The sequence below is a fragment of the Pieris rapae genome, chromosome 1, assembly GCF_905147795.1.
Source record: "Pieris rapae chromosome 1, ilPieRapa1.1, whole genome shotgun sequence".
Classification (NCBI taxonomy): domain Eukaryota; kingdom Metazoa; phylum Arthropoda; class Insecta; order Lepidoptera; family Pieridae; genus Pieris; species Pieris rapae.
This window is the reverse complement of record NC_059509.1, coordinates 4880390-4905994: the sequence shown is the minus strand read 5'-3', so window position 1 is coordinate 4905994 and position 25605 is coordinate 4880390. Positions and strand designations below refer to the sequence as shown.

Here is a 25605-nt window from a genome sequence, read left to right as displayed (position 1 = left end):
ACGCTTAAATTATAAAATTAACGTTTAAGTAAACTATAATTTTTTTACGTAGCCACCGCATTGCAGAAAAGTGAGGGTAGGCTTGTGGTAAATATTTCTTTACCCACCTAGCCTGAAAGAACTCTAGTATATTGTAGATTGTTTAATCTAAATTTAGCTTGTATGGCATTATTGGTTAGGCATAGCCACATCAGAAAATCGGAATCAACTAATAAATATATATTTAAATAAAGAACCATGTCGCTACTCGCATAACACAAATTTTTATTTCATAATTTGCAATAAACATAAATTCTCTCGAAAAATCTCCATATAAATCTTCGTTATTGCGAAATGTGACAACGGACTTCGCTCCCAACATTTCGACCATTCATACTAATATCTAATCCATTTAGCCCTTCGAAACCCATTTCATTACAGCCCCTATGCTAACTGAACATTGTTAGAAATACTTGAAATCACTTCCTAGACAATTTGTTTGAGACGTTTAGCTGCTCCCTACGCTATCAAAACTAAATCAAGTTGGGCGATGATCATAAACTCGACCGCCCTTGCATGACGATAAAATGTGTAGGGAAGTTACATTCACTCGTGTCTCCTTATGCATGAAGATATACTACCCATTTTCCTTAACGATATCTTCATGTTGCGTCTAGAAGACCTTATTACATTCAATCCAGTGTTATAAATTTGTTTGATACAAATCTTTTTAACGGCCGCGGCGCAGTTATTGATTCATAAATTAATATTAGTGTTCACAGCATGTAAAAATAATGTAAATAATAACCTTTTTCTAATATGCTAAAAGCAGAATATACGATTATAAGAGGTATGAAATAAATCAACAACGGATAAGCAAGATTTTTAAAACAGATATTAACACTAAACAAGTAATTTATTCCATTACTGTTGAGCGTCTCGAGCATTTTGAAGCAATTTTTCTTTGAAAAAATCCGCTCTCAAATATGCTGTGTAGAAGAGACTTGTATTTGGAATATTTTCAAAAACAATAAATATGTCGCATAATTTCGGAGGCTTCACTTTTGGACAATTTTTTTATAGGTAAGTTTATTACAATAGTTTAGTACAATATTTATCAATATATATTAATTTATACAATTGACGCATTTAAACAGATATAGATTATAAATAGTAGGTGTCGTAAAAATATATTTTTATTCTATGTATATTTTCCTTTTACGGCTAAGCCGCTTTTACACATACCACATAGTAGTAGGTATACAACGTTTCAAAGAAACCTTATTGTTCTTTCGTATTTCGACGTCTTGTAGGTGCAAGTTGGTGAGCGGAATAGGGGCAGGGAACGAGCATCTGGAGCGGTAATTAAGCGCATCTGCCTACGTTCAATTTTGAAACGCGGCTGAGTTGCCCTCGACGCCGTCGGGTCCATTTGGGTAAAGCAAATTGCTAAACTTTCAATTAAAGAGTTGTTATTCAAACCGCTCTCGGTTCCTCGAGGAATTATGTTTTATTTCGCAATGAAACTCTGATGGATACTTGTACATTCTACTTATCAGTTTAACAATTTCTCAAAAGGAACAGTTTTGGCCAATTTATTTCAATAATTGTCTATTAAATTTGGTTTGAGTTTTCGTGGATAATATCTGTTACTATTGTTGGCAATTCATTTCAAATATCTTTAGGAGAAAAGTCGTAGGCGGTCGCCTACGCTTGAAGCTTAAATCGAAGAATTATATACAGGCGCTTTTCTTCTTAGTTCATTTGAATTTCATTTAACGAAAGTTATATATATGTCTAGCATATAACCATCCACAATCCGAGTAAAATTCGATTTTATTTTGACAATTTTATTGTGACATTTATTCATAATATGCATAAATTATCAAATGTTTCATGTAGTGACTGATGTAATGATGTATAATGACTAAGACTAAAGAACCTACATCTTTTAGTCGATACCAACTCCGTTGAAATAAATACAGATAATACAACATTTTCTACAGCTGTGATACTTTTTTAACATTCAACACCTTTTGTTTTCAATCACCGTGACCACGCACTCTGTAAAGCACGGTTAAAATTAAAATTATGTTTAAATAATTAAAAGTTTACAATAATACAAAACTTCAATCCGTTAAAAAAGTGTTTTTCTTTAAAAGACTAAAGAATCTATTTTGTTTTAGAACTGATTTAATTGAAGTTCATTTATTAATTTAATTCATATACATATTTTTTATTAACAAATATCTGTTGCAAAATAGCCCTGCAATATATAGATTCCTTACAAAAGTATGTCTATTTTTTTTCCAGAAGTTTGGATGACGAAGTGAGCGCAGCTAAATGAGCGGCTGGTGCTGCACAGGAGTATGCTAGTGCACCTCTTGGTTCTTAGCACCGCTCTAGCGGCGGCAACCAGTGGAAAACATGGTAAATTTATACTATTTAACAAATATTACATCGCCTTTTTCATATTACCCAAACGTATACTGTATCGAAGACTTTCACCAATAAGAGTTATCTGTTATAACGATTTTGATTACCTTTCCATAAAACCACAATTCTTTCTAAGGTTTGCGTAGATATGATTCAAGAGTAGTTTATAAGACTTTAAAGTAGTCGACTAAATGCAAAATAGTGCAAAGTTAATATATTTCATCAAAAAGTGTTAACTATTCGTAATAAGACTTCAGTATAGCTAACAAATACGTTGAAAAATAAGGTATAAAAATATTTTTTTACAATCTCATTGTTAGCTTATTAAAAGTTCTCATTCAATATTAGCTTCAAACGCGTCTGATGAAATAACGTAATTTATAGCAATTTTCCCTTACCCTTGTTTTAACCTAAGAGCAAGACCCTTTAATGATACTTAAAACCGAATTAAATTGGCTCTGGGAATTCCTAGATTGTGTCTGAGCTTCGTTCGCCTCGAACACTGCACAGTACTCGATGACAGTAACATGCTATATTTTACAATTGTGTAATTTATCAAATCAGTTCTGTATTGTGACCACATATAACATATGTGACAATATACAATGATAATGGAAGCAATTTCTGGAGGTGTGTTTAGAATGGAACCTTTGCATGACAAATACTATGATTAGGTTATATGAAGCCCTATAGAAGATTCATATAAATGTCTGTACCAAAATTTTAGTACATTTGCGTAAGCCGCCACATTTTTTATATGAAAATCCCAGTATTTTATTATATAAATAATTGGTATATCAAATAAAACTAAAGTTTTAGAATAGATATAACTAAAATAAATACAAGTATAAAAGCCAACCAAAATTACAATCTACAAGAAGTATGTTGACCATTGGCCTAAGTATATGTAGGTATGTATGTCTTAGCCGCGATGTAGGTGAATGACTTAATCGAGCTTTTACGGTATTAATAGTCGTTAAGGAAGTAGTATTTAAGGAAATAATATTTGGGACTAGTGAGTAATATGTACGTTAGCGACAACACTTCTTTTATCTGTTATTTTGAAAGTAATACAATTCTCGTAGTACTTAACTAATTTAAAGCGGCACTAAAGGGTTTACAGTCTTGTCATTTACAGTGGCTAGATATATTGTAATAAAAATATCAAAGCAATTCCGTTTAATAACTTAGGGCATTGGAGGGTGGGTATAAGGTCATAAACCTTCAAACTGGCCTTACGCAGCTCGAAATATCGTATATTTGAAGATAATATATTCTATAATTAGTTTAAAATAAATGTAAAATATAGTTGATAAAACTCCCGCTTTCTTCGAATGTGTCAGATTTTCTTTATACTTAATTAACGTGAACATAAAAGAACAAAAAGCAAGAATATTGTATAAACAGATTTTAGAATAATACATTGTTTTAAGAATAATTTTAAGCCCGTTATTCAAAGTTTAGCTTTAAGCCAAAACACATAACTTTTGATGTTCTGTATAAGAATATTTTAATCCGGCCCTTGTTTGGAAATAATAATATCAGTCTTGGCAAGTTAAAAAATATTCGCGTTAAATTTGCATAAACCTTGCCGAAGCTTTTTTATTTCTTACATTCAATCTCTGGCGTTATTTTCAGCAGTCCCTCATTGTGTTAAATAGCTAACTTTTTAAAATTATTGCTTTATTGAAGGGCGTCTTAGTTTACGGAAAATTATTAAATTTTGCTCTCATTATTTTGTAATATCAGATAACGTTTTTCATTTCGGAAATCTATTGATTTGAAGTGCAGAAAACGTTTACATGACGTATTTCTGATGGCGTATCTGCCGATTTCCTTAGAATTATTAGTTATTGAAAATCAAATGAGTTATTGCGGCCTGAGGAACGAATCAAAAACTATAGAAACATACTGTAGTTGTAAATGTCTATGTACTTGATACAATTAAATATAAAAAATATTTCTTAAAAATGCCTGACAATAAAAACAGTCAAAAAATATTAGACACATATATAGTATATTCATTTTGGAACAAAAAAACATAACCTCAGTTAAACTCGAACTGAATCCCCAGAGGTTTACGTCTTTTTGGATCAGGCGGCTTACAGAGCACGAGGGAACTCCTTTCCTTCATAAATATTTACTTTATGAAATAACGCCGAGCTCAGCTTAGTCTAACACACGGCTGCTGGCAGGTGATAACTGCAAAATGACACTAGATATGACATTTCTTTTATTTCAAAACTACTACGTTTAATGATAATCAACATAATGTGAACATGAAATAATTCTAAATATTATAAACTTTTTCTCAAAATGCAATAATTAAAGCTAGATTTTCTTAGAGTCATTTAATGATTCATAGAGATAGACGTGTGCGGTTTATTAAGAAAAAGTTTCAGGCTTTTATTTAGACCCATAGATTAGAAACATCTGAATTAGAATTAGAAACATATTGTAACACTCGTTCACATGTAATGTAAATTACTATTAAATTTAGATTATAATAAAAAAGCCAAATACATTCATAAAACACATGTCCGTAAAATATTTTATTTAATTAATCGTATTTATAAATAACAGGTGTTATCTCCAATTTAAACTGAATATTTAAATTTACGCTTCAAAACTGTCCATATCGGATAACATAAAGCCAACCCGCGTCTATATCACTTCAACTGATATCGACTTTTGTATCAATCAAATTCTACAAAAATATAGCTATTCGTATGAACTGCATAAAGCTTTTTCGACTATTGTGTATGTAAATGATAGAGAGTTAGTGACGTGTGAAATATAGGCAGTCAATGGACACGTGAACGGCATCCATCGATGGTCAATAACGTTCACTCGTGAAAAGTTACATCCAATTAGTAGAAATCGATGACGCGCGAACTTTTCCCGCCCAAACGAATTTGACAACCGCTGTCATGGCTTAAAATGACGCTCTATGGAACAATGCTTTCAATAACAGAACAGATAATAAAATGTATTTATCATTTTATTTGTGGAAGATTAATTTTATAAGTTATTAAGTTGTTAATCGTTATTAGGTTGTTTAAGCACTACATTTTATGACATTAGGATAATTCTATTGTACTATAACAACAATTTCTCATTTTTGTAAGATCGAAGATAAATTATCAAAACTGTTAACAAAGTCATAAAAGAAAGTACCTCTCGCAATAATATTTGTCGTTAACTTCTTTCGCTCCTTGAAATAAGTAATATAAGACATGATTTATGATCTTATATAGTACAGTATAAACGTCTTCTTTAAATATAATAAATTCTTAACATAAACTTTATTTTAATAGTTACATTTTTATTCATTAATTTATTATTTTACATTATAAATCTTATTATAAGTATTTTCATTTATATTAAAATGTATTAACCTAAATTTGAAATTAAAAAAAATATCAATATTCACACCCGCATTTTAAATTTTCATCAGGCTAAAATTCATACAGTATATGTAAAGCCTCAGGAATCAGTCACTTAAGCCACTAAGAATAAGATAAATATTTTGAATGAGGGTATAATTTTGTCAAATCATGTCGGAAACAAAAGCAAAATGCTAAGTAAGTGCCCCTCGAGGGTAGTTGTCGGTCTGTCTCGCCTTTGTCATATTTTAATTCTATATTCAACGGTGTTACTTCGCATATGAAATTAAATTTTGTTTGATATCTTGATTTTCCTTGCGTTGCTTTTATTAGATATTAATATGTATTTCTGTCCTTTTCTGTCACAATAATAACGCTGCGTAGAAATTATTAGTAATTATGAAACCAGTATAATTCAATTCTTAATAGAACTCAGCCTGTTTTCATATTAAATTAAACATAAAACGCATATTTGGTATCTTTTTTGTTACATTTAAGACACTAGAGTAAATAGGAATTAAAACCACTTTCTTTTGATGATGTAAAAAATATATTTTAATCGCTGTTCCAAAAGGGACATACATGCTCCTTGCTTAAGTATATGTTGTAAATAAGTATTAATTACAACATATATTTAATAGTAACTGTTTTCATTTGATATTCAAACTTTTATGACAAACACAATTTTAATAATATCCAGCTGAGGTTTGCTATAACAGGATATGATTATTATGAATCCATTAGCTACTAAGTGATTATAAAAGAAATGAAGTGTGGGTTTAAAAAGCGATTTTTAGAAAAGGTAAAGCGGATATCTTCAATTAAATTAAAGCAGAAGGTTTAATAATCTTTATGAGGTACAAATCGCTCGTTATGTAAATTGAATCTTTTGCAAATTTAAATCGCTTTCATAAGCCAATTTGAAGTGAGTAAAAACAATAGAATAGGCACTCTTCGATAAAGAGTTTTCTTACAAATGAATCATATTTTGCTATTCTACAAATTTATCTCCGATATCAAAGAAATAATTAGCAATAACTGGCAAATTCGTTTGTTTTGATAGAGAACATCAAAAGGCTCTTATTTTGACAAAGGCATTGTCCGATATATACATCAATATAGGTTTTATGTTACCTCGAGTTTTGTCAAGAACAAAGAAGAAAAAATGAAGGAATAGTGAAGGTTATAGTATATACTTTGTGATATATAGCTCTGGTATTTCATTGTATTATTTTTCTAAACTCTCCAATTATATTTTATACAGAATAGCGCATATAGTAGCACTCATAGCACTATTAACTGTATGTTATTTTTATCACAAAAATGATATAACTTTCAAAAGTTTCGTGTGGTATTAGCGCGTAAGTAATAAAAACCGAAGAGAAACAGTTAATACGTTAAGCAGCACAATGACAGAGCTAGACAAGATGTCAAGTACAGAAAATTATGTCCATTCAAGCAGCGCACCCGAGGATTAAGCGAAACGAGGGCGCATCTTCAGGCTGACTTGCAAGCCTCTCCCCGCACAACGGAATACTTCAACCAGCTCGCTTTTAAGCAGAAGTTCACTAATTAAAATGCTAGCAACACTTGATTGTAACAATGCAATATTAGATTTACGAATTATTAAATTTTGCGATTAACACCTAATAACATTTGCTGAAATCTGAACAAAGAGAACTTATTAATTACCATCAAATCTGATTGTTGAACGAATTGTGTCGAATATTTTTCACGAACCAAACTATGTAATACGACACCAAGAGAGTTATTTCAAGTGTAATATTCAAAGTCCAACCACCGAATTCATTAAAATGTACGCATAATTTATTACTCTTTGTTATAAAAAAACATTTTTATGCTAAAGAATTCTTGTGAGATAACTGTAATGTACTGTATACGCGTCCCTAAGTCCGTATTAGTAGGTAAAAGTTAAGTCTTTCCGAATTTCTGTCAAGGCAGGGACCTTTTCTATTTTTATATATAAGCCTTATACACTTCTGTAATCTACTTGGTTTGTGATTATAAACTATCGTCAGTCATTTGAAATTTAACCAATATTAAAATAACATAATATATTGGTAACATTTTTATATTCTATAACCGCCAATCTGTAACGATTCAATCAATTCTAAAATAACTACAATTATATTTCATGTCACGTTTAACGCGTCCTGCCTTTATACAATTGCATTATTGAATATTATTTGTGCAGTCGTATAAAAACGTTAATCATTGATATTATATTATGGCATGTGGTTTCGTTACGCAAATTGGTTATTGATATCCATTTGTAATTAGCCCATTATGTTAATAAAAGGTAATTACGCATATTGAATTCGATTTATTGCTTACGGGCCATAAGATTTTCTAAAGGCCCTCGAAATGCTGATAACATTTCCCAAGCTTAAAAAGTGTGGGTACACAAATGTGTCACTCAACAACAGATAGCTCGTTTGTTTTATAAAAATAATTATGATTACTGAACGATTGATGCCAGATTTCGTGAGAAACATCTAAATCACAGACAATAGCGAGAAGACTGGTTAATGTCCCCTGGCAGTAATTAAAACTTTGGAACGGCACGAAAAAGGGTTAAGAAATATGGCATTTGGTGGATAGTAATGACGCTGCGGTCTTGCGTAATAACCACAGTTTTTCTTCACAACTGTCGAAATTTTATTCTGAGATTTCCTCTTTACACGTTTTCATAACTTTCATTTTTACGATATTGCGATTACGTCCAGATAACTATTGACGCATATGTCATAACAATAACATATTATTGACATATAATTTGTTATGAACGATTGAAAAACCATTTTCTGGACTCTGAAAGTATTAATTAATGCCCTCATCAATCATTGCCACTCTTGACGTCACTTATTACTACAGAAATCGGAAATGTCTAGTTGAATGTGAGAATTATACTTTGTTTCACAATTATCTACAAATATTTAGCCGCAAACCTGTAACCGTACCTCTATAGATTAGCATTCAAAATTGTCTATTTAAAAGCAATCTTTTGACATCCGGTTAATTCTCCATCGACGCAATTAGAACCAGGAAGCAACATGATGGGGTATACAAGCGTAAACGTCATTTCTCAGTTCATACTAGTCGTTAGACTATCGACGCATTGTCTCGTTGCCATGTTTATATGCAAAATTATGGGGTTAATATATATACTTAAAGACCTAGGAACTGACCGAGTGATCTGATTTCTAGGCCTGACAGCACGATGAAGAAAATATTTTCACCATACGAGCAAGTGTTGTTGTGTTGATGTGACTAGAAAACACATCTTAATGTATTAAACAAGTTATATGTTTACTGGAAAATTCAAACTTGTTTATTTTTTAATCACGGTGTGTTCGATTGTGAAAAACATTGGCTTTTATTGGGCTGAGCCATGATGAACTTAGCTAAAAGAACAATCAGAGCTGTTTCGAACTCCACTTCGACAGATAGCTCCAATCAGCGACACAAAATACTAACCCAATTTGCGGGTTGGAACATCTGAAAAATATTTTGCTCCACTTGCAAATCATCTGCCACTTGTTTTCGTTGAAAATATTTTCTGTGCATTCCAAATTCAAACTTTCAAAGAATCTCCAAGTTTTTCTTAATTTGGAGAATGAATTCGTAAATTTTAAAATGATAACAGACAAACAGGTTAATTCAGCGATGTACCGTAGCCTCCTAATAAACAGACGAGATCCGAACCCTCCTTTAATTTCAATTTCCTTACTTGTTTCCCAAAGTTTAACTATTGTTTCAGTCTTTGTAAATTGAAAGAGAAGGAAAGTCCAGTTTGCTATTAACTCTTTGTAACGAATTTTTGCTTGTTAAAGTTCCAGGTACTTAAATTAATTTGTATTAAAAGTCTATAAACGGATATTTGCACTTTTACATTAATTATTCTCTTAAATTTTATATTATTCTAAGAGTGTTTAGGTCTGAGATGTCAGGTTTAAGTCAATCTAGTTAACGCTTTGTAGTAATAAATACTTTATTATTACATAAATTAAGATAATACAAAAACATCTCAAGAAAAAGTAATAAACGAGATAAGTTGATAACTCAGCCTAATACATACACTAGTCAAATTACATTAAGAAGAAGTGCGAGTCGCCGTCACGCGATCTCTAATGGCGTAATAAAGTTAGACGAAAGAAAACTTTGTACCACGGCAACTCCTTTGCGTATTATTAACGACACCAGTGTGAAACGACCCAAAGTCTCCTCTAAACTTCTCGAAGTAAGATTTCCACGAGCGAGAAGCTGCAGGTCCATCTTATATGGTCGTGTCGCTAAATCTGTTTGTGCTAAAGTCGTCACGTGCACCCGCTGATGAGCCGTAGACGTGATATCACTCACTTGTACGTGCTCCTCTTTCTTTGAAATTTTGTGGAATTTAATTTGGGAACAACACTGGTCGTTCTAATTGGCGTAGTGGAGTGGGGATATAGATGTAATGAACGTAAAAATTAACGAAACCCAATAACCATAGGACTGTAAATTTTTGCTGTATTTGCGTTGCTTTATCTGATCAAAGGATAGACGAGACGGATAGGCGAGAGCAGATTCTGAGAATTTGTCTATTTTATTCTATTTCAGCGTGCTAGTGTTCTAACTCATAAATATTTTTCAAGTATCGTACACAATTTGTTGCTGTAGCATTTTATGAAATAACATTAAAATATTTAATTTTTAATTTGATTTTTAAATATGGGGTTGATAAATTAAAGACAATTTAAAATGATTTAATGTGTTGTTACGATTACAAAAATAATATTAAGAAGTAAACATGTGCAACCAACAACAAGGCACCAAGCGCACAGACTACGTAGCACATACTATTCTCTGATTACCTGTGTACACGCACGCATACGCGCGAAACATGGAAACCCAGTTTTCTTGTGTGTGGAAGTAGCGATAAAAAGATGTCGATGTAACGTGTCGATAAAAATAAATAGCATGTATATGCTACATATTTTAACTGTTGTAAAAAGTATTGTCCCTAGACATAATAGCCTAGTCTCATCCAATAATGTTAACATTTTTCAATAGCCTAACGGGTCCTTACCACACTAATACGAGAATTAACCATCAATTTTTTTTTACTTAATCATTTTTTATTATATATAATAAAGTTTTTTCTTTCAATTTTTTAGTATAGGATAATTAATGGATACACTTGTTTGTTAGTGAGAAATAAAATTACATTTAACTATATTCCTCTTTGATCCACGTCCATTAATTATATAATGTAAGCATAATTATAAAAATGAGAAATGGAAAAAGTTTGCTTTGGTGGCTTCGTTGAGTCCAAATTTTTAATGAAGTCCATTTTTTCGTTAATACGCACAAATTTCTCATTGTTTGTAGCTCGAACAGGAAAAGTTTATTACAAAAGCGCAGTAATTATCTATAAGCAATTAAGGCTTTATCGTTTATCTACGGCTTGCAAGATATATAGTATTTCCTTGGTATACTACAAATATTTATAATTTAAATATCTAAATTTACAATAACCGGACCTGTACTCAGGTCAGGCTTTATCCCACTTAATGAAACATGTAGAAAGGAAAAAAATTGATTAAATCAATAAAATAGCTGTAAACAGTCGCCATAATGTTATACTAGCATGTTAAAAAATGCAATAAAATGTAAATTAGAATCAAATCAAATCAAAAACCATTTTATTCATATAGGTAACATAATGTACACTTATGAACATTAAAAAAAATACATTAAATGATTCTAATTTTACATTTAGAACATCATTATATCGTTTAATTTCCGGTACAATATACAATCAAAATCCTACATTTCAACGCAAATTATCTACTGATTGGGTACTCTAACTCACTGGGGTTTCTAAAGCGAAATATTTTTCGTGATATGGCCAGTTCGGATGTCGTCGGATTACAAAGGCACCTCAATAGAGCCTTCCTGATGACCTTCGCGTCGAATCTATAGGACTATTGGAAATTTGACCTTTTCCTTCAATTTAACTCGAATCTGAGTTCAAAGACAAAGACGTGAATGCGTGGAGTAGAAAAATTATGAACAATTCTTTTTAAATATAAGTTTTCTTATTTAATGCCACAATACCAAAACGAAACTGATTACTAATATATACCCATATAATATCTGAAAAAAATACCCCCTTGCATTTATTTTTAAATTTAGACGATTTTCATGAACGGGATCACTTATAAAGCATAGTGTCATCCCTTGGATAAGAATGTACTTTATGAAATGAATGCATTTTTGCAATTAATAAAATTATTACTTATAATTTAATTTAAAAAAATTATTGATATTAGAAAAAAAACTATTCATCTTATCGTCTCGAACGTAATAGGAAAATATAATAAAGATTTAACAAAATAACAGTTTATCTCACTTATCCAAAAATATGTTTACTCTATACTAATACCATAAGGCTTTGCGTAGTAAAGAGCCAAAAGAAATTTAACAAAAGTGCCTCTAAACATTATGATAGCTGGTATTAATGTTATGCTGTAAACACCAAAAATATCGAGTAAGCCATAAATTATAAGACCTCATAAATATTGGTACAGCGATATTATTGAAGCCCATTTTATAGGCTGGGTAAAAACATGACCGGCGAAATACTGCAGAATTCACAAATAATTGAAAATCTTTAACATCAATTTAAATTCAGAATTGAATCTCTTAAAATATTTTATCATTGTCTGATTGTTCTCTCCCCGTCACGGTCGTTGCTTGTGACTTTTTTTTTATAGAACCGAAGACTATAAAAAAGACTAGAAGAAACGTGAAGGGTCTTTGGAATACGAGCTGGGAGTGTCCGGTTATTATATATTTTTTTATATTTATAATTTTGTAAATATATGTGTATATTATTTAACAGCAAAGCCCCAAACTTATAGTATAGTATTAAAAAAGTAAAAAAAATTGTTGTTAATATTTTATCCTTACGTATATGAATTTAGCATTTTGTTTGGTAGAATCAAAATATGTACCATTGCTATCTATGGACTGTTTCCATCTTATAGGTTCATAGTTCATTGATCCCTTTACTACAAAAATGATTCGGGAATTAATAAAATCTTTTCATTTTTTACCTAGCAAGAAGTTATCCATATTTCGAAAGAAAAGGTAATCTGTTGGAGCAAGGTCCGGGGAGTACTATGGATGTCTTAGACATTTCAAATGAAGATCCTGTAATTTGGTAGGAGTTTGTTGTGCAGTGTGAGGTCCAGCATTTTGTGAAGCAGCAGTACCTAGAGCGGTTGACCAGCCTTCGTGAATAGAAGCAAACTTTTCCACCATGATTTGCAGTTGCTGAGAATAGACATCTTCCGTAATCATCTGGTCAGATTTAAAAAGAAAATAATAATGAAAGTTATGAAGTCGAACAACCCTGGCCTGCACCAAACGCTCACGAGTAACTTTTTCGGAGGTAAATTGACTCCGCTTTTTTGCTTGGGGCACGACGAAACTAGCCATAGTTTGGCTGGGTTCAGCCATTGCGATGAGCGCGTCCGATTATCGTGTAGGATCATAACTGCCATTATCGCTTTTATATTTGAGAATTCTCTGGCCATACGCAACATAAACCCCAAATGCCTATAAGCTTTTTTACAGATTTTTAATATTAGCCCGAAAATTCAATTCTACGAATAATAAACCCCTTTGCATTTTACTTCTGCTACTTTTGGAATTGGCTGTTCATCTATGTAATAAATATAGAGAATCGGTGTCCGTATTCCAGAAAAAGAAATAACAGCACATTTCTCAGAATTGAGCTGCAGTTGATTTCATTATATTTAAATAATGCTGTTTACATACGGCTATTAATGACATAATATACGTATAAAGTCCGTTGGTGCGCAGCCGAGATTCGAACGCACGCCCAGGCGCACACTCACACACTAGGCAAACACTGCTAACATATCATATCATTCGATAGTATATTGTAATGTATAATTAATAATTTTAATGGAAAAGTAAAGTAATTTGAGATTTATCTCATATTACTTCAAAACAAAAGAATAATATTAAAGAAAACAAATTGTGATTTATTTTAAGGATGAAATTCATAGTTCAACTTTTTAATAATTGTGTTTTAAGAGAGCCAAATTTAAATCTCACATTTCCAATTCTTACATAATAAACAACAAAGAGTACAAACACACATCTATAACATCATCTCATGTAGATGAATGAACAAACAGCCGCTATGAAACGCAGTAATGTAATGCATTATAAACATCTAATTACTGGACCGATTTCATGCAATCTATCATTGTAGTAAACAAAAACAAACGCTAACAGAGCGCTATCTGCAAAAAGCAGATCAGCGAACACAAGCTGTGTTACGACCACATTAATAATTTATCAGCCACATGACGGCTGTTTGCTAATAAAGCGTGAATTCGCGCTGGAAATATTAATAAAAGCAGCTTGCCGGAACTCGCTTCGTCGGAACCACGCGGCCCGGCCACCCGATGACAAATGACCAGTTGGAACTTTCATTTAGTTTCCATTTAAATTAAACAAGCAAATCAGGAAACATTGTCTGCTGCAAAAAATTCAAAATGCAATTACCGGTTGAAATGTTTATTTGGAGTTGAGTCACTCGCGTTGCAGTTTGAGTTTTTAACCCTATCTGTCAGCAGTACTTTGGTCCTTAATTCAAAGCATAATTGGAGTGTTCAGTAAAAACAAGATTTGAATTTGATTTAATGTTGGTATTTGGTATGCGGCACTAAAGCGACATAAGTTTACACAATTATAAAAGATTAGATTGAAATTATAATACGTAACTATTTATTTATTTAATTATAAGTAATATAACAGCTTATACTTTTACATATTATAAGACAATACAGAACGCCAAAACAGATAACATAGATAAACAATATATGTATATAAAATAATTTTTAAAAGTACAGCTAACAAAGAAATATTAAAAAATACTTTAACTATCTAAATGTATTATATGTGACGGCAACGATCTTCATATTGTTTTAAAGCTGTAAGCATATCATACAATACCTGCTTGCAAATATCCATCAACCTTTGCATTTTTGTTGCCGTTGTATGTGCATAAATGCTTAATTTATTTTTTATTTCTTGTTCCAATATTGCATTTTAACGAGTACATACGGGAAACTCTATCATTAAAAGTTTATAGAAGCACCGCACTCTTTCAATTACCTGAAAAAATTAAGTCCATTTAAAAAATCTGCGCTGCGTTCTCCAAACACTGTATGATACTTCACCAGGCGTGCATTATTCCGAGGATTCCTTCATATCCTGAACTGATTTAAATATTTAAATCAGTGAATTTATGAAGCAGGTACTTTTTGCTCTATATTGTGTGCCATACTGATTTATCATTTGCGTGATGGTTGACATCGCTAGCGCTGTCTTCACGAGAAATATATGGCCTCCTTGAAGCGCAGAAAGATGGGTAATTTCATTGAATTTATGAACGTATCACCGTCGAAATTGCAAAGTTGAAAATTGCAACGTAAAATTGCGATAAACATTGTGACTGTATTACTCTTACAATGTTCCTTGATATGTTTATAAATGGCTCGCCTTTTATACGTACAAATTTTATTTCACATTCATAATAGCATATTTTATTGTCAAGGATTTGGGCAATTCAAAAGGATACGTAATAATATTTAATCACATTTCAGCTTAAAACAACTGCTTTTGTTATTGGGAATAAATTAAAGGAAATATCTGCATTTATCAGTTTTCAGTTAATAACAGTTCTAAGTCCGCATCGTTGACATGTTCTTATGTAGGTCTTAGTTGTGCAAATGCAGTCGACAGTATCGTAGAACAAGTAAGTTTGTGGTGACAGCTCTGATAAGACTATACTCGGAAAGTTGCAAGGCGCGTTCATCAGTCTTAAGTATACTCTAGCCATTGCTCAATCGTTATAGTAGAGTTCTACGAGGAACGGAACTACTATTTTCGTTCTCAGGCTATTTGTTTATATAACCATCACTTTTAAATACGAAAAATATATTTAAAACTAGACTTCTAGAGTACTTCGTCGTTCGGTTGACTTCACGGTTACCTTTAGTAAAAATGATATAAAATATCAAAGTGTCATTCGGAAGCCAAATGACTTTATCTTTTTTAAGATATTGCATAGCGGACATTGAGCTATTATATCGCGGGCATTGAGCGCGGTGACCGAATCAAGAAATTCCGTAACGAAAATAAACATTACACAATATACTAGGTGTACATTCCATATATAGGTGCGGCCTATACGCGTTACAGTGGTACATGGAATTAATATAAAAAATACTGCATAGGAAAAATAATTGATAAAAAATCCTATGCAATACTTTTACCGTGACAGTCCCCTTGTGCGTTTTTAATTTAAATTTTTTAATTAACGAGAATTACACAAGTGAAATATTTACAAGATAATCAAGATTCAAAAAGGCAATTGTTTTTTAAATTACTGCCAAGTCAGTCAATACATAATTGCCAAATTCTCTTGAAAACAAAAGCTTCATACATATAAGTGTATTTCATTGAATAATTGTTCTAGGAGGTGTAGAAGTACCAGAGTTCGGGGAGCCAATCACAAACCTGACAGTCCCCATCGGCAGAGACGCGACGTTCAAGTGTATTGTAGTCAATTTGGGCAATTACCGAGTAAGTACTTGCGCTGAATATACGTGTTCTCTCATAGTTTGTAAACTTTGAACTAACAAATTCTCATAGAGTTAGATAAATAAAAATATTGTAAATGTACCCGTTGATTATGTGTACTTAATTGAACAATAACTCTCATCCATTAGTTTTGCCTAATAAACCTTAATTTACTTTATGTATGGAGGTTATATTATTTCCAACTATTTCATACTGTTAGTAATATTGTCTTTTATAAGCGAGTGTATTCGAGTATTAGAGGTTGACTATGCGCGTGGTGGGCGCGACCTCATAAAAGCCTCTGGTCCGCTGTTGTATGGACCTGGGATAAGAAGCTCTGGAAACAGCTGTAGAAGGCCTTTGTGCCAGAAAGGCATGCTGTATAAGAGGACAGCTACGCAACAAAACTTTCATAAATATTTTTAGATATATATATTTTTTGTAAAGTTGTTTTTTTTATTATTTGAAATAAATGCTTTGATTTGAATTGAAAATATACGAGCTATAATTAAAATTTTCTCTTAAACACGAATAAAACACACTAAAGCAACCATAAACTTTGTTGATTTAATTTGATTCATGATAATTTTATTCCGCTAAGTGCATTTCAATTAATTTAAGTTACTAAAACTAAGAATAATTAAATTTTATAGGTGGGCTGGGTGAAAGCTGACACAAAAGCCATACAGGCAATACATGAGCACGTCATTACACACAATCATCGGGTGTCCGTCTCCCACGCTGACCATTCCACCTGGTATCTGCACATCAAGAACGTACAAGAAGAAGACCGGGGTCAGTACATGTGTCAGATCAACACGGATCCAATGAAGAGTCAGGTAAGTTTACTTACTTAGCAGACTATGTTATCGAAAATTTATTAGTGAACACGTATCATGTTCAATAAACATTAGAAAATATATTTCAAGACGAAAACATAGCGTATTTTCTTAATTGCCAATTATCAAACGGAAATACGGGTCGCCTAACTCAGTTTCTACGTTGACCAGCCACAATAGATGGAAACACGCTATCGTTAAATATTTTAACTCTTTGTTCTTACTGGTATTCATTGATTTTACTTCTTAAAACAATGGAAATTTAAACCATTAAGTGTAATTGAAAGAACTATATATATATTTACACGAAAAAAATAATTACAATTAACAAAGAGGCATACGAATTTATATCACGGCCTTCATAGCTTGACTAATTATTAAAGTCAAGTATTTTTTAAATTAACATATTTTAGTAAACATCACGCTGTTGTATGAAAAACATGATTATTCGGACAGTAATTACATATAATTTCTATTAAATCAATATATTAGGTCCTCATTCTTCATACGATATTTCTGTTTTGTCGTACTTTGACCTCAAAAATCACTTCTTTGGTTAAGAATTCCAAATTCAATTTTTACAGATTACTCGTTTACAGTATTTTACTGTTTTAATATTTTTCTTTGCGTCACTCTATTATAATATCTCGTTTTATACGAGTAGGAGTTCCACCGTAGTTCCAATGCTGCAGGAACGGCACGATGTGCTAATGATGCGTCATCAAAAGTCGCGAAAGAAAACACAGTGCGTTTTTGGTTGCCCAACTTGTACCCAGCTTTCAAGAACGTCCACTCTCCCGAATTGAGTAAAGCAAATCCACAAACACGCGTCGACTGCTCCGTTACATTATTCAATAATTAAGGGATTTTAAAAAGAATCATTACCTGTGATGAAATGTGGATCCTGTACGATAATCAGAAGCCCTCATTGCAATGGCTAAGACATAAAATAAAATTCAACTCTGATTGGGTATTTGTACCACCTTCAAAGATATAAGTAATTTCCGTTCGGATGTATGTTTTAGTAGAAGTATAAGTAAACTACCTCAAGATGTGCATAGATAGCAAAGCACTTTGATTATATAAATATATTCTATTTAAAAAAAGTACTTTTGTTCCTGCCATACAAAACGCCAATTTCATATTTAAGGTTCTAATATTAAATTGACAGCAGACTGATATTAAACCAACGTCTAATGAGTCTAAATTGTAATCTAGACTGATTATACGTTGGCTAGAAACTTGAAATTTAGGCATATTGACACACATACAGAAAATAAATTACTCAACTAATGTATATACACTTATTTATGTTCATACTTTGAAAAAAAACTTGGTGTTAGCGTTATTCAATCATCAAAGTGGCAACAATTTTTTGAAAGCTATTACCAAAGCGCACTAGTCTGTGATATGATTGCAAACATTATAAGCACTTAACATTTAACTGTGTAAAACATACATTACATTTTATATTTATAGGTATGCAATTATGAACGCCAATGCCATTCACAGGCGCTGTAAACCAAATTGACTTGGTGTCTATTTAGTGTTCGCCTCCAATTCAATACAACGTCCACATTGAAAAGGCTTCAATTAATTTTAAAATGTGATTATTGAGAACGGGCAATTCGTTATAATTTGTTTTGTGAAAGCGATTTTATAAATTGGACGGCTCTATTTGGAAGCTATTCAGCGGCGTTTGTAAGGAGATTGGCAGAAATTGTTCATTTCTTTGGGTATATGCTTTCTTGATAAAGTCAAGGACCTGTCCTTATTTCTTTCTATACCCAACATTTTGGTACTGTTAAAATATATATTTTCTAATCACAAAGAATATTTTTTTAAAGTGAGGGTAGTTTTAAATAGCGCTGTTAGGTATGAATCTAATAGGATGCACAGAAATAGGGTAGGTACGACTGCTACTTTTGATGATTTAATGTCAATTTTCATTATTATCCAAAGACTATACGTATTAGCAGTGTTTGCCTAGTGGCTTCAGCGTTCGACTATCTTAGCTGAACTCGTAGGGTCGAACCCCTGACTTCGCTCGACCGGTGAAGAAAAACTTCGTGAGGAAACGACATGTCTAAGACCCAAAAAGTCAAGAGCGTGTGCCGTAGGAGGCTGAAACTCAAAAGTCTGAGGACAGACCTAAAGAGGTTGGAGCACCACTGATTTATTTTTATTTATTTTATATCAACTCATACATTTTTAGATGGGCTACTTAGATGTGGTGATACCCCCGGATTTCATACCAGAAGAGACCTCAGGTGACACAATGGTCCCGGAAGGTGGAATAGCTAGGGTGTCTTGCAAGGCACGGGGAATCCCACCACCGAGGGTCATGTGGAAACGAGAAGATGGCCAGGATATTGTTGTGAGGGACAGTACCGGAGCAAAAACTAAAGGTTAGCCTAGTTATGTATGAAAAATATATCAAAATCCACTAAAATAGGTTAACATTCTTCGAGCGAAAGCGTATGCACATAATATTACTTTTCACGTGCATTATATTTAGAAAAATAGATATCTACATCCTTTTCATAGAAATGCTATTAGAAAATATGACATCTTGTTCGCGAGACAAGACTCTGAAGAAAAGAACATGACATAATAATAATAGGCCTTTTTCTACCAATTTTAAGAGTGTAAAAAAATACGGATATTACGTGGGTTTTCACAAGCAATGGCAGCAGAACGCAAACACGAAAGCAGAAACTGGCCAGTTCTAAACATTTTCAGTGTTAACCACGTAAAACAAGAACGAGATGCTTCCCATCGTATTTAGTTGCGACATTGTTTTATAATTACTGTAAAGTGTAATCCAGGCCTGTATATAAATAGCCTGACGATAAAATCAACATTTCTACACGCAAACTCAAATAATAGTGATTGAAGTCGAGCGTCGGAATGATTGTTTCGAACATTACCGAAATAACACACTTATAATTGACGAACATAATAATTTCATATGATTATAACGTTCGATGTTGATGTTTGTACAAGTTAAAATTATTCATTGTAGAAAAAATATAACCATTCTAACATTTAAGCATGAATAAAAATATATAAATAAACTATTCAACTATACAGATAACATAAAAATTAAGTTTGAAAAAGTATTTTACTATTTCGTGTGTAAATACTCATGGCTGTGTTAACATATAGCTGGCCGGATATGAGTTCTGAATTTCTCTAAAAAAATCCTCTATCCTTATTAACATTAGAAGTAATGTAGGATTAACGTTGAATGTACTAACGACGTGTTGAAAGTACGGAATGTTTTAGAGACGCTAAAGTAAGTAATGATGGAAATGATTTGTCAAGTACTCAGAAACAGTTCTACGGAGTAAATATAATTTAAAAAGTATCTAATAAAAAACTCGTCGTTAACATAAGTTATTAAAAGGTGCATAGACGCAAAAATATTACGGCCTTTCTTCGGAACTTAACCTAATCCAAACAACCACTATTCCTCATTTCATACACGCCAACTTTTCTTCCTCAGTGGAAGTTTCAAATAATCGTAAAGCTTTCTATGAAAAGTCAACAAAGATGGGTTTACTTTTAAAGAAAGAAGAATTGTTATTAACTTTTAACTACGTGCGATACAAAAACTTTAATACGAATTGGATTTCATTATCGGAAGCACATTTACACGCATAATTTACACATATAACATATATTCAATCCGTTACTAAAGAATTACTTTTGCAACAATGACTAGCATTCGAAAAACAGCTTCGCGCGTTTTCACTCTTTGACCTCAAATTATGCTGAACTCGACAAGAACAGGAGAATATTTTATTTGTTTAAGTATGTTTGAATAGCGCAAGGACAGCATTGTTTTTCTGAATATGTATAATGCGAATGTCTGTGTGACCGCATTTGTGGGGCTACAATGCGCTCTGGCGACTATTCTCGGGATGAGTTTCGCGTCCAGTATTGTTTAAAGTTTGTCGTAATTAGTAGAGTTGTGCAATGAATGGACTCCTAGATCTCATTGTACACCACAAACCTTTGTACGAACCTCTGAAAAAATCTTCTGAAAATTCAATTCAGTGTTACGTACACTGTCCATTTTCTACGCAACAATGTTCATATCAAGCGATCCAGACAAATACATAAGTACTATTATATAATGCAAGTCTTCACTGACCTACTTTGTTCTACATTTAACATTCAAATTCATTTAAAAATTCCTCCATAATGCCGATAGTAAACCATATCTTCTAAATCCTTTCTTCCGGTTTATCATACATATATTAAACCTATACATAAAGTATAAAACCGCAGTATTGCGGTTAAAACTAATTAATTGTTAATATATCTGTGGCATTTTATGATAATGAGCGACATGTTTAGAGTTTAATCTAGCAAAACCCATTAAATGTGCAATTGGTATTATATTCGTGATCTGGTAATTGAAACATTCATTCGATAAATCGTACTTCGATTTCTAGGACTAATTTAAATAGTTTTTTTATAAAACATTTATATGTAAACAAGAAATAAAATATAAAATTAAAATACCATACTTAAATGAAATATTTATATGTATGAATTTTATTTATACCATAAATTCTTTATATAATCATATAATGTCTCCAAAGAGCCACACGCTAATTTAGCGAAGAATCATTATGTAAGCTACACCTTTTTCTACAATATAATGGGATAATTTTTCGCAGTACATACGTACCAAGGTGAGGTCCTGAATTTGACCAAGATATCACGTTCCGAAATGGGGACATATTTATGTATTGCCGGTAATGGAGTACCGCCCACCGTCAGTAAGAGGATCCACATTAGTGTTCACTGTAAGTTAATACTTTTTTCAACATTGGTATTCACCTCACGAATGTTCACATAACTTAACCTGTACAGAATACATGTAATTTCAGCCACAAAATATGAGTTGCAAATGACTTAATTTTAATATTATATAGTAATAACTCATAGTGTTTATTTTTTGAGGACAGTCAGATTTTGAATATTTTATGTGTTTATGATAATTATATGATAATCTTTAGGGAATTATCAAAAAGGTTAGTCGACATCACAGGAGAACGAAGAGCTGGCAGCTACCTCGCGCAAAGAATTAGTCTAGCTATTCAAAGGGGGAACGCTGCCAGTATCTTCGGAACCTTGCCTAAAGGGACTCCTTTTAATAATATTTTTTAATAATTAAATTTTAAGGTTAGTTATTAGATATATTTTTATGTATTATGTTATTTGTTTTGAATTGTAAGTAAATAAATATTAATTATATGAGTGTATGATTTATAGTTCACCCAGTGATCCAAGTGCCGAACCAGCTGGTAGGAGCGCCTCTCAGCACCGACGTCACACTGGAGTGTTACGTCGAATCCTCGCCCAAGTCCATCAACTACTGGGTCAAAGATCCAGGTAACGATAATACTATCTTTATTGCACATCCATTAATTCACAAAACAGACCCCACCCGTCCAAAACATAAATCTTCGTAAATAACATTTTCATTAAACGTTTATGTAAACACGGCCACAAATTATTAACTAAGTAAAGAATCCCAAAATAAAAAAAGAAACAAATTATAAAGCGGATATAAAACTCTAGGTGTCTGCTCGAACTTTTTACATTTTTCATAAAACTTCGCTGTGAAAAGATGAAATTCTAATATTGGATTTGAAAGCAAATATTTTACAAATTGTTTCAGGTGAATTGATTATACCGTCTGAACACCACGAGATGACTGTCAGGCAGAAATCCATGTTCGAGGCGGAAATGTCTATGACCATCAAGAATATTAGAAGGGAGGACCTCGGCAGCTATATTTGTGTGGCTAAGAACTCCCTCGGTGACGTTGAAAGCAAGATAAGGTTGTATGGTTAGTACACAAACTCGGAACTTAGCTGATGACTATTATTAGATAACAAAGCGAGTATTTGCAGTTTAACTTAGTGATTGTCTTAAAGCTTTTGTGTAGTTGTATATACCTACTTTACCGGTAATTATATACCATTAGTATTCCATATAGTCCATAAAATATTTTTTAACTAAAATAGATACACCTTTAAAATTTGTTAAGAGCGAATTATTTACCATTTCAGCCAATTGAGGCTTTTAATACTCATGAAATTTGGAATAATATTCACGATAAAACAATTTATTTAAATTAAGCTCGTAAATCTTTGTCATGGCTTAAGCATTAATTTACAGAAATCCCCGGGAACAACAGGCACATTTTTAACTATCCCGATGAGAGGACAACTTCAGACGAGGAGTACGGCACCGAAATATACGACGAGGATTTTGAGAATAAACTAGATGAGAAAAGCAATCGGGTGCCCGATCGCGCGAATAAATGGTACGCAAACGAAGGTAAAATCATCCTGACAACACTCAACAACGCAGCTATTTGTTCCACTACACTGACAATTACGACTATCTTCTTACGCTTAATTAAATTTCTCCTTTAGACTTGTGCAAAACAGTTTTTTGCCCGGCGACTGATTTTTAATTAAACAAAAAGCAATGTAATTATTTCAGTATTATATAACGTCATTATTCTGGAAATGTAGATAGAAATAATTTCAGTTGGAAATTAATATTGCGTTGTCTATGTTACTCTTAGCGTGTAACGTGATAATAATTAGATTTAAGTATGTATATAATTTATTATGCTAAGGAAGACTATTATCTTAATACGGGTTAGATGAATGTTTATAACGAGTTTATCAAGACTTAGGTAAATGTATTATTATAATCCAGTTTTTTATTTTCCTTTGCGCTGTCAAACGAAATATTATTTGTGAAATACAATCGAACCTGTATAAAAAAAGTTTTTAAGTATTCTAACCAAAAACTTTAACATTTTAGTTAAATTTGTCGTTAGAAATATGTAACAAAGCCATAGTTTCATACATCTATAACGAACACGATATAGAAGTCTTAAAAGCAAACATAAGAAGTTGGATTTAATTGATATCTTCTCCTGCATTGTAGCATATGCAAAGACCTCGTCTGTAGATTAAAGCATACGACGAATTTTGGACATTACAAGAGGTAGAGTATGAATCAAACACGTCCTACGTCCCATTGAGCACACACAACGACAGGAATGAAATCTTTGATTATCTAGGCTCGATTGTATTTCACTTATTCGTATTTCTCTAAATACCTCTAAGAAGTCTTTGTTATGAATCAATAGTACGTTAATATCGACTGTATAAATATCTTGGCTTCTGCGTAGAACAGATGTTATTGTTTCTGCCAATATTTATCGAACTATTTTTATTACGTGATATATTAAGCATTGTAAATACAGCAGAATATATAATGGATGTTATATGAGCTTTTCATTTCCGTTGTGAGAAGACTTCAACTTTATTAAACTTTTTTTTTAATTCTAGCAATTATTTTACAAGTGTATACTTCCGAAAATGTTGTTTGTATAAAACATGATCTTCCAAACGTTAGCAAATTGTAAGTTACGAAAAATAAATTAGAAAACCATTCTCAAAATAACATAGTTTTAATACTTCAAGACCTGCACTTAAAGATAATATGTATAATTTTCTACAGTTTTTTCTGATTTGGATCTCTTGGTGAATTGAATGCATGAGGTCTTGTACTGTTTTACAGACTATCTTACTATTACTAAAAGAGCTATGTATGTTAACAAGGCATAAAGTTAAACAGTTTTTAATATTGGCTAATTGGCATTATAGTACATTGCGATTTTAATTCATGCTTGGTGTTATATTCTGCTATTCTGTAAAATCAATACTGATTTCAATAAGTTAGCATTGCTACAATGTAATATCGTGTCTATATGACGGCACTGAAGGCCGATTAGATATAGGTCTTTCAATATCGCTTGATTAACGTAGTACGTAACTCATCATTGCAGTCAGTATTGGAATTAGAGGGTAGCTCTGCCGGTTCTAAGAGTCATTCTCCTATTCTAGTCAAGGCTAACTCTGTAATGTACCTACGTTACTACCATGTCGTTACAAAAAATAATAAATGAATTGTGTATACATTTTTAGTTTTTATTCAAATTCCTTAAAATAATATCACATTATTCAGATAAAATATAGAGGATCAGCTAAATTTGTATATATATTATATAAGTCGTATATGCGTATTTGTATATTAGGTTCATCCTAAATCCGATTTTTTGTGTGGATTCGAGAACGGTTTAGCTAGTGACTTATAAATGTGAAATAAATTGTATGTATAAAATAAAATATTTCAATGCATCATTAAAGTTGCATTTTAGGACTTTGGAG

General features: G+C 32.1%; 1 protein-coding gene across 1 annotated transcript in view; it reads left to right on the top strand.

Moving 5' to 3' along the window:
* LOC110994883 (lachesin-like) overlaps positions 1 to 25343 on the top strand; it is a 43063-nt gene extending 17720 nt beyond the window's left edge. Inside the window, exons 2-9 of the mRNA XM_022261782.2 lie at positions 2293 to 2409; positions 16387 to 16493; positions 17144 to 17329; positions 19545 to 19737; positions 22021 to 22149; positions 22619 to 22738; positions 23028 to 23198; positions 23531 to 25343. Of these exons, the coding sequence (XP_022117474.1) occupies positions 2349 to 2409; positions 16387 to 16493; positions 17144 to 17329; positions 19545 to 19737; positions 22021 to 22149; positions 22619 to 22738; positions 23028 to 23198; positions 23531 to 23790 (1227 nt within the window). The 5' untranslated portion in view covers positions 2293 to 2348 and the 3' untranslated portion in view covers positions 23791 to 25343. The remainder of the gene's footprint in view (positions 1 to 2292; positions 2410 to 16386; positions 16494 to 17143; positions 17330 to 19544; positions 19738 to 22020; positions 22150 to 22618; positions 22739 to 23027; positions 23199 to 23530) is intronic.
* The last annotated feature ends 262 nt before the right edge of the window (positions 25344 to 25605 follow it).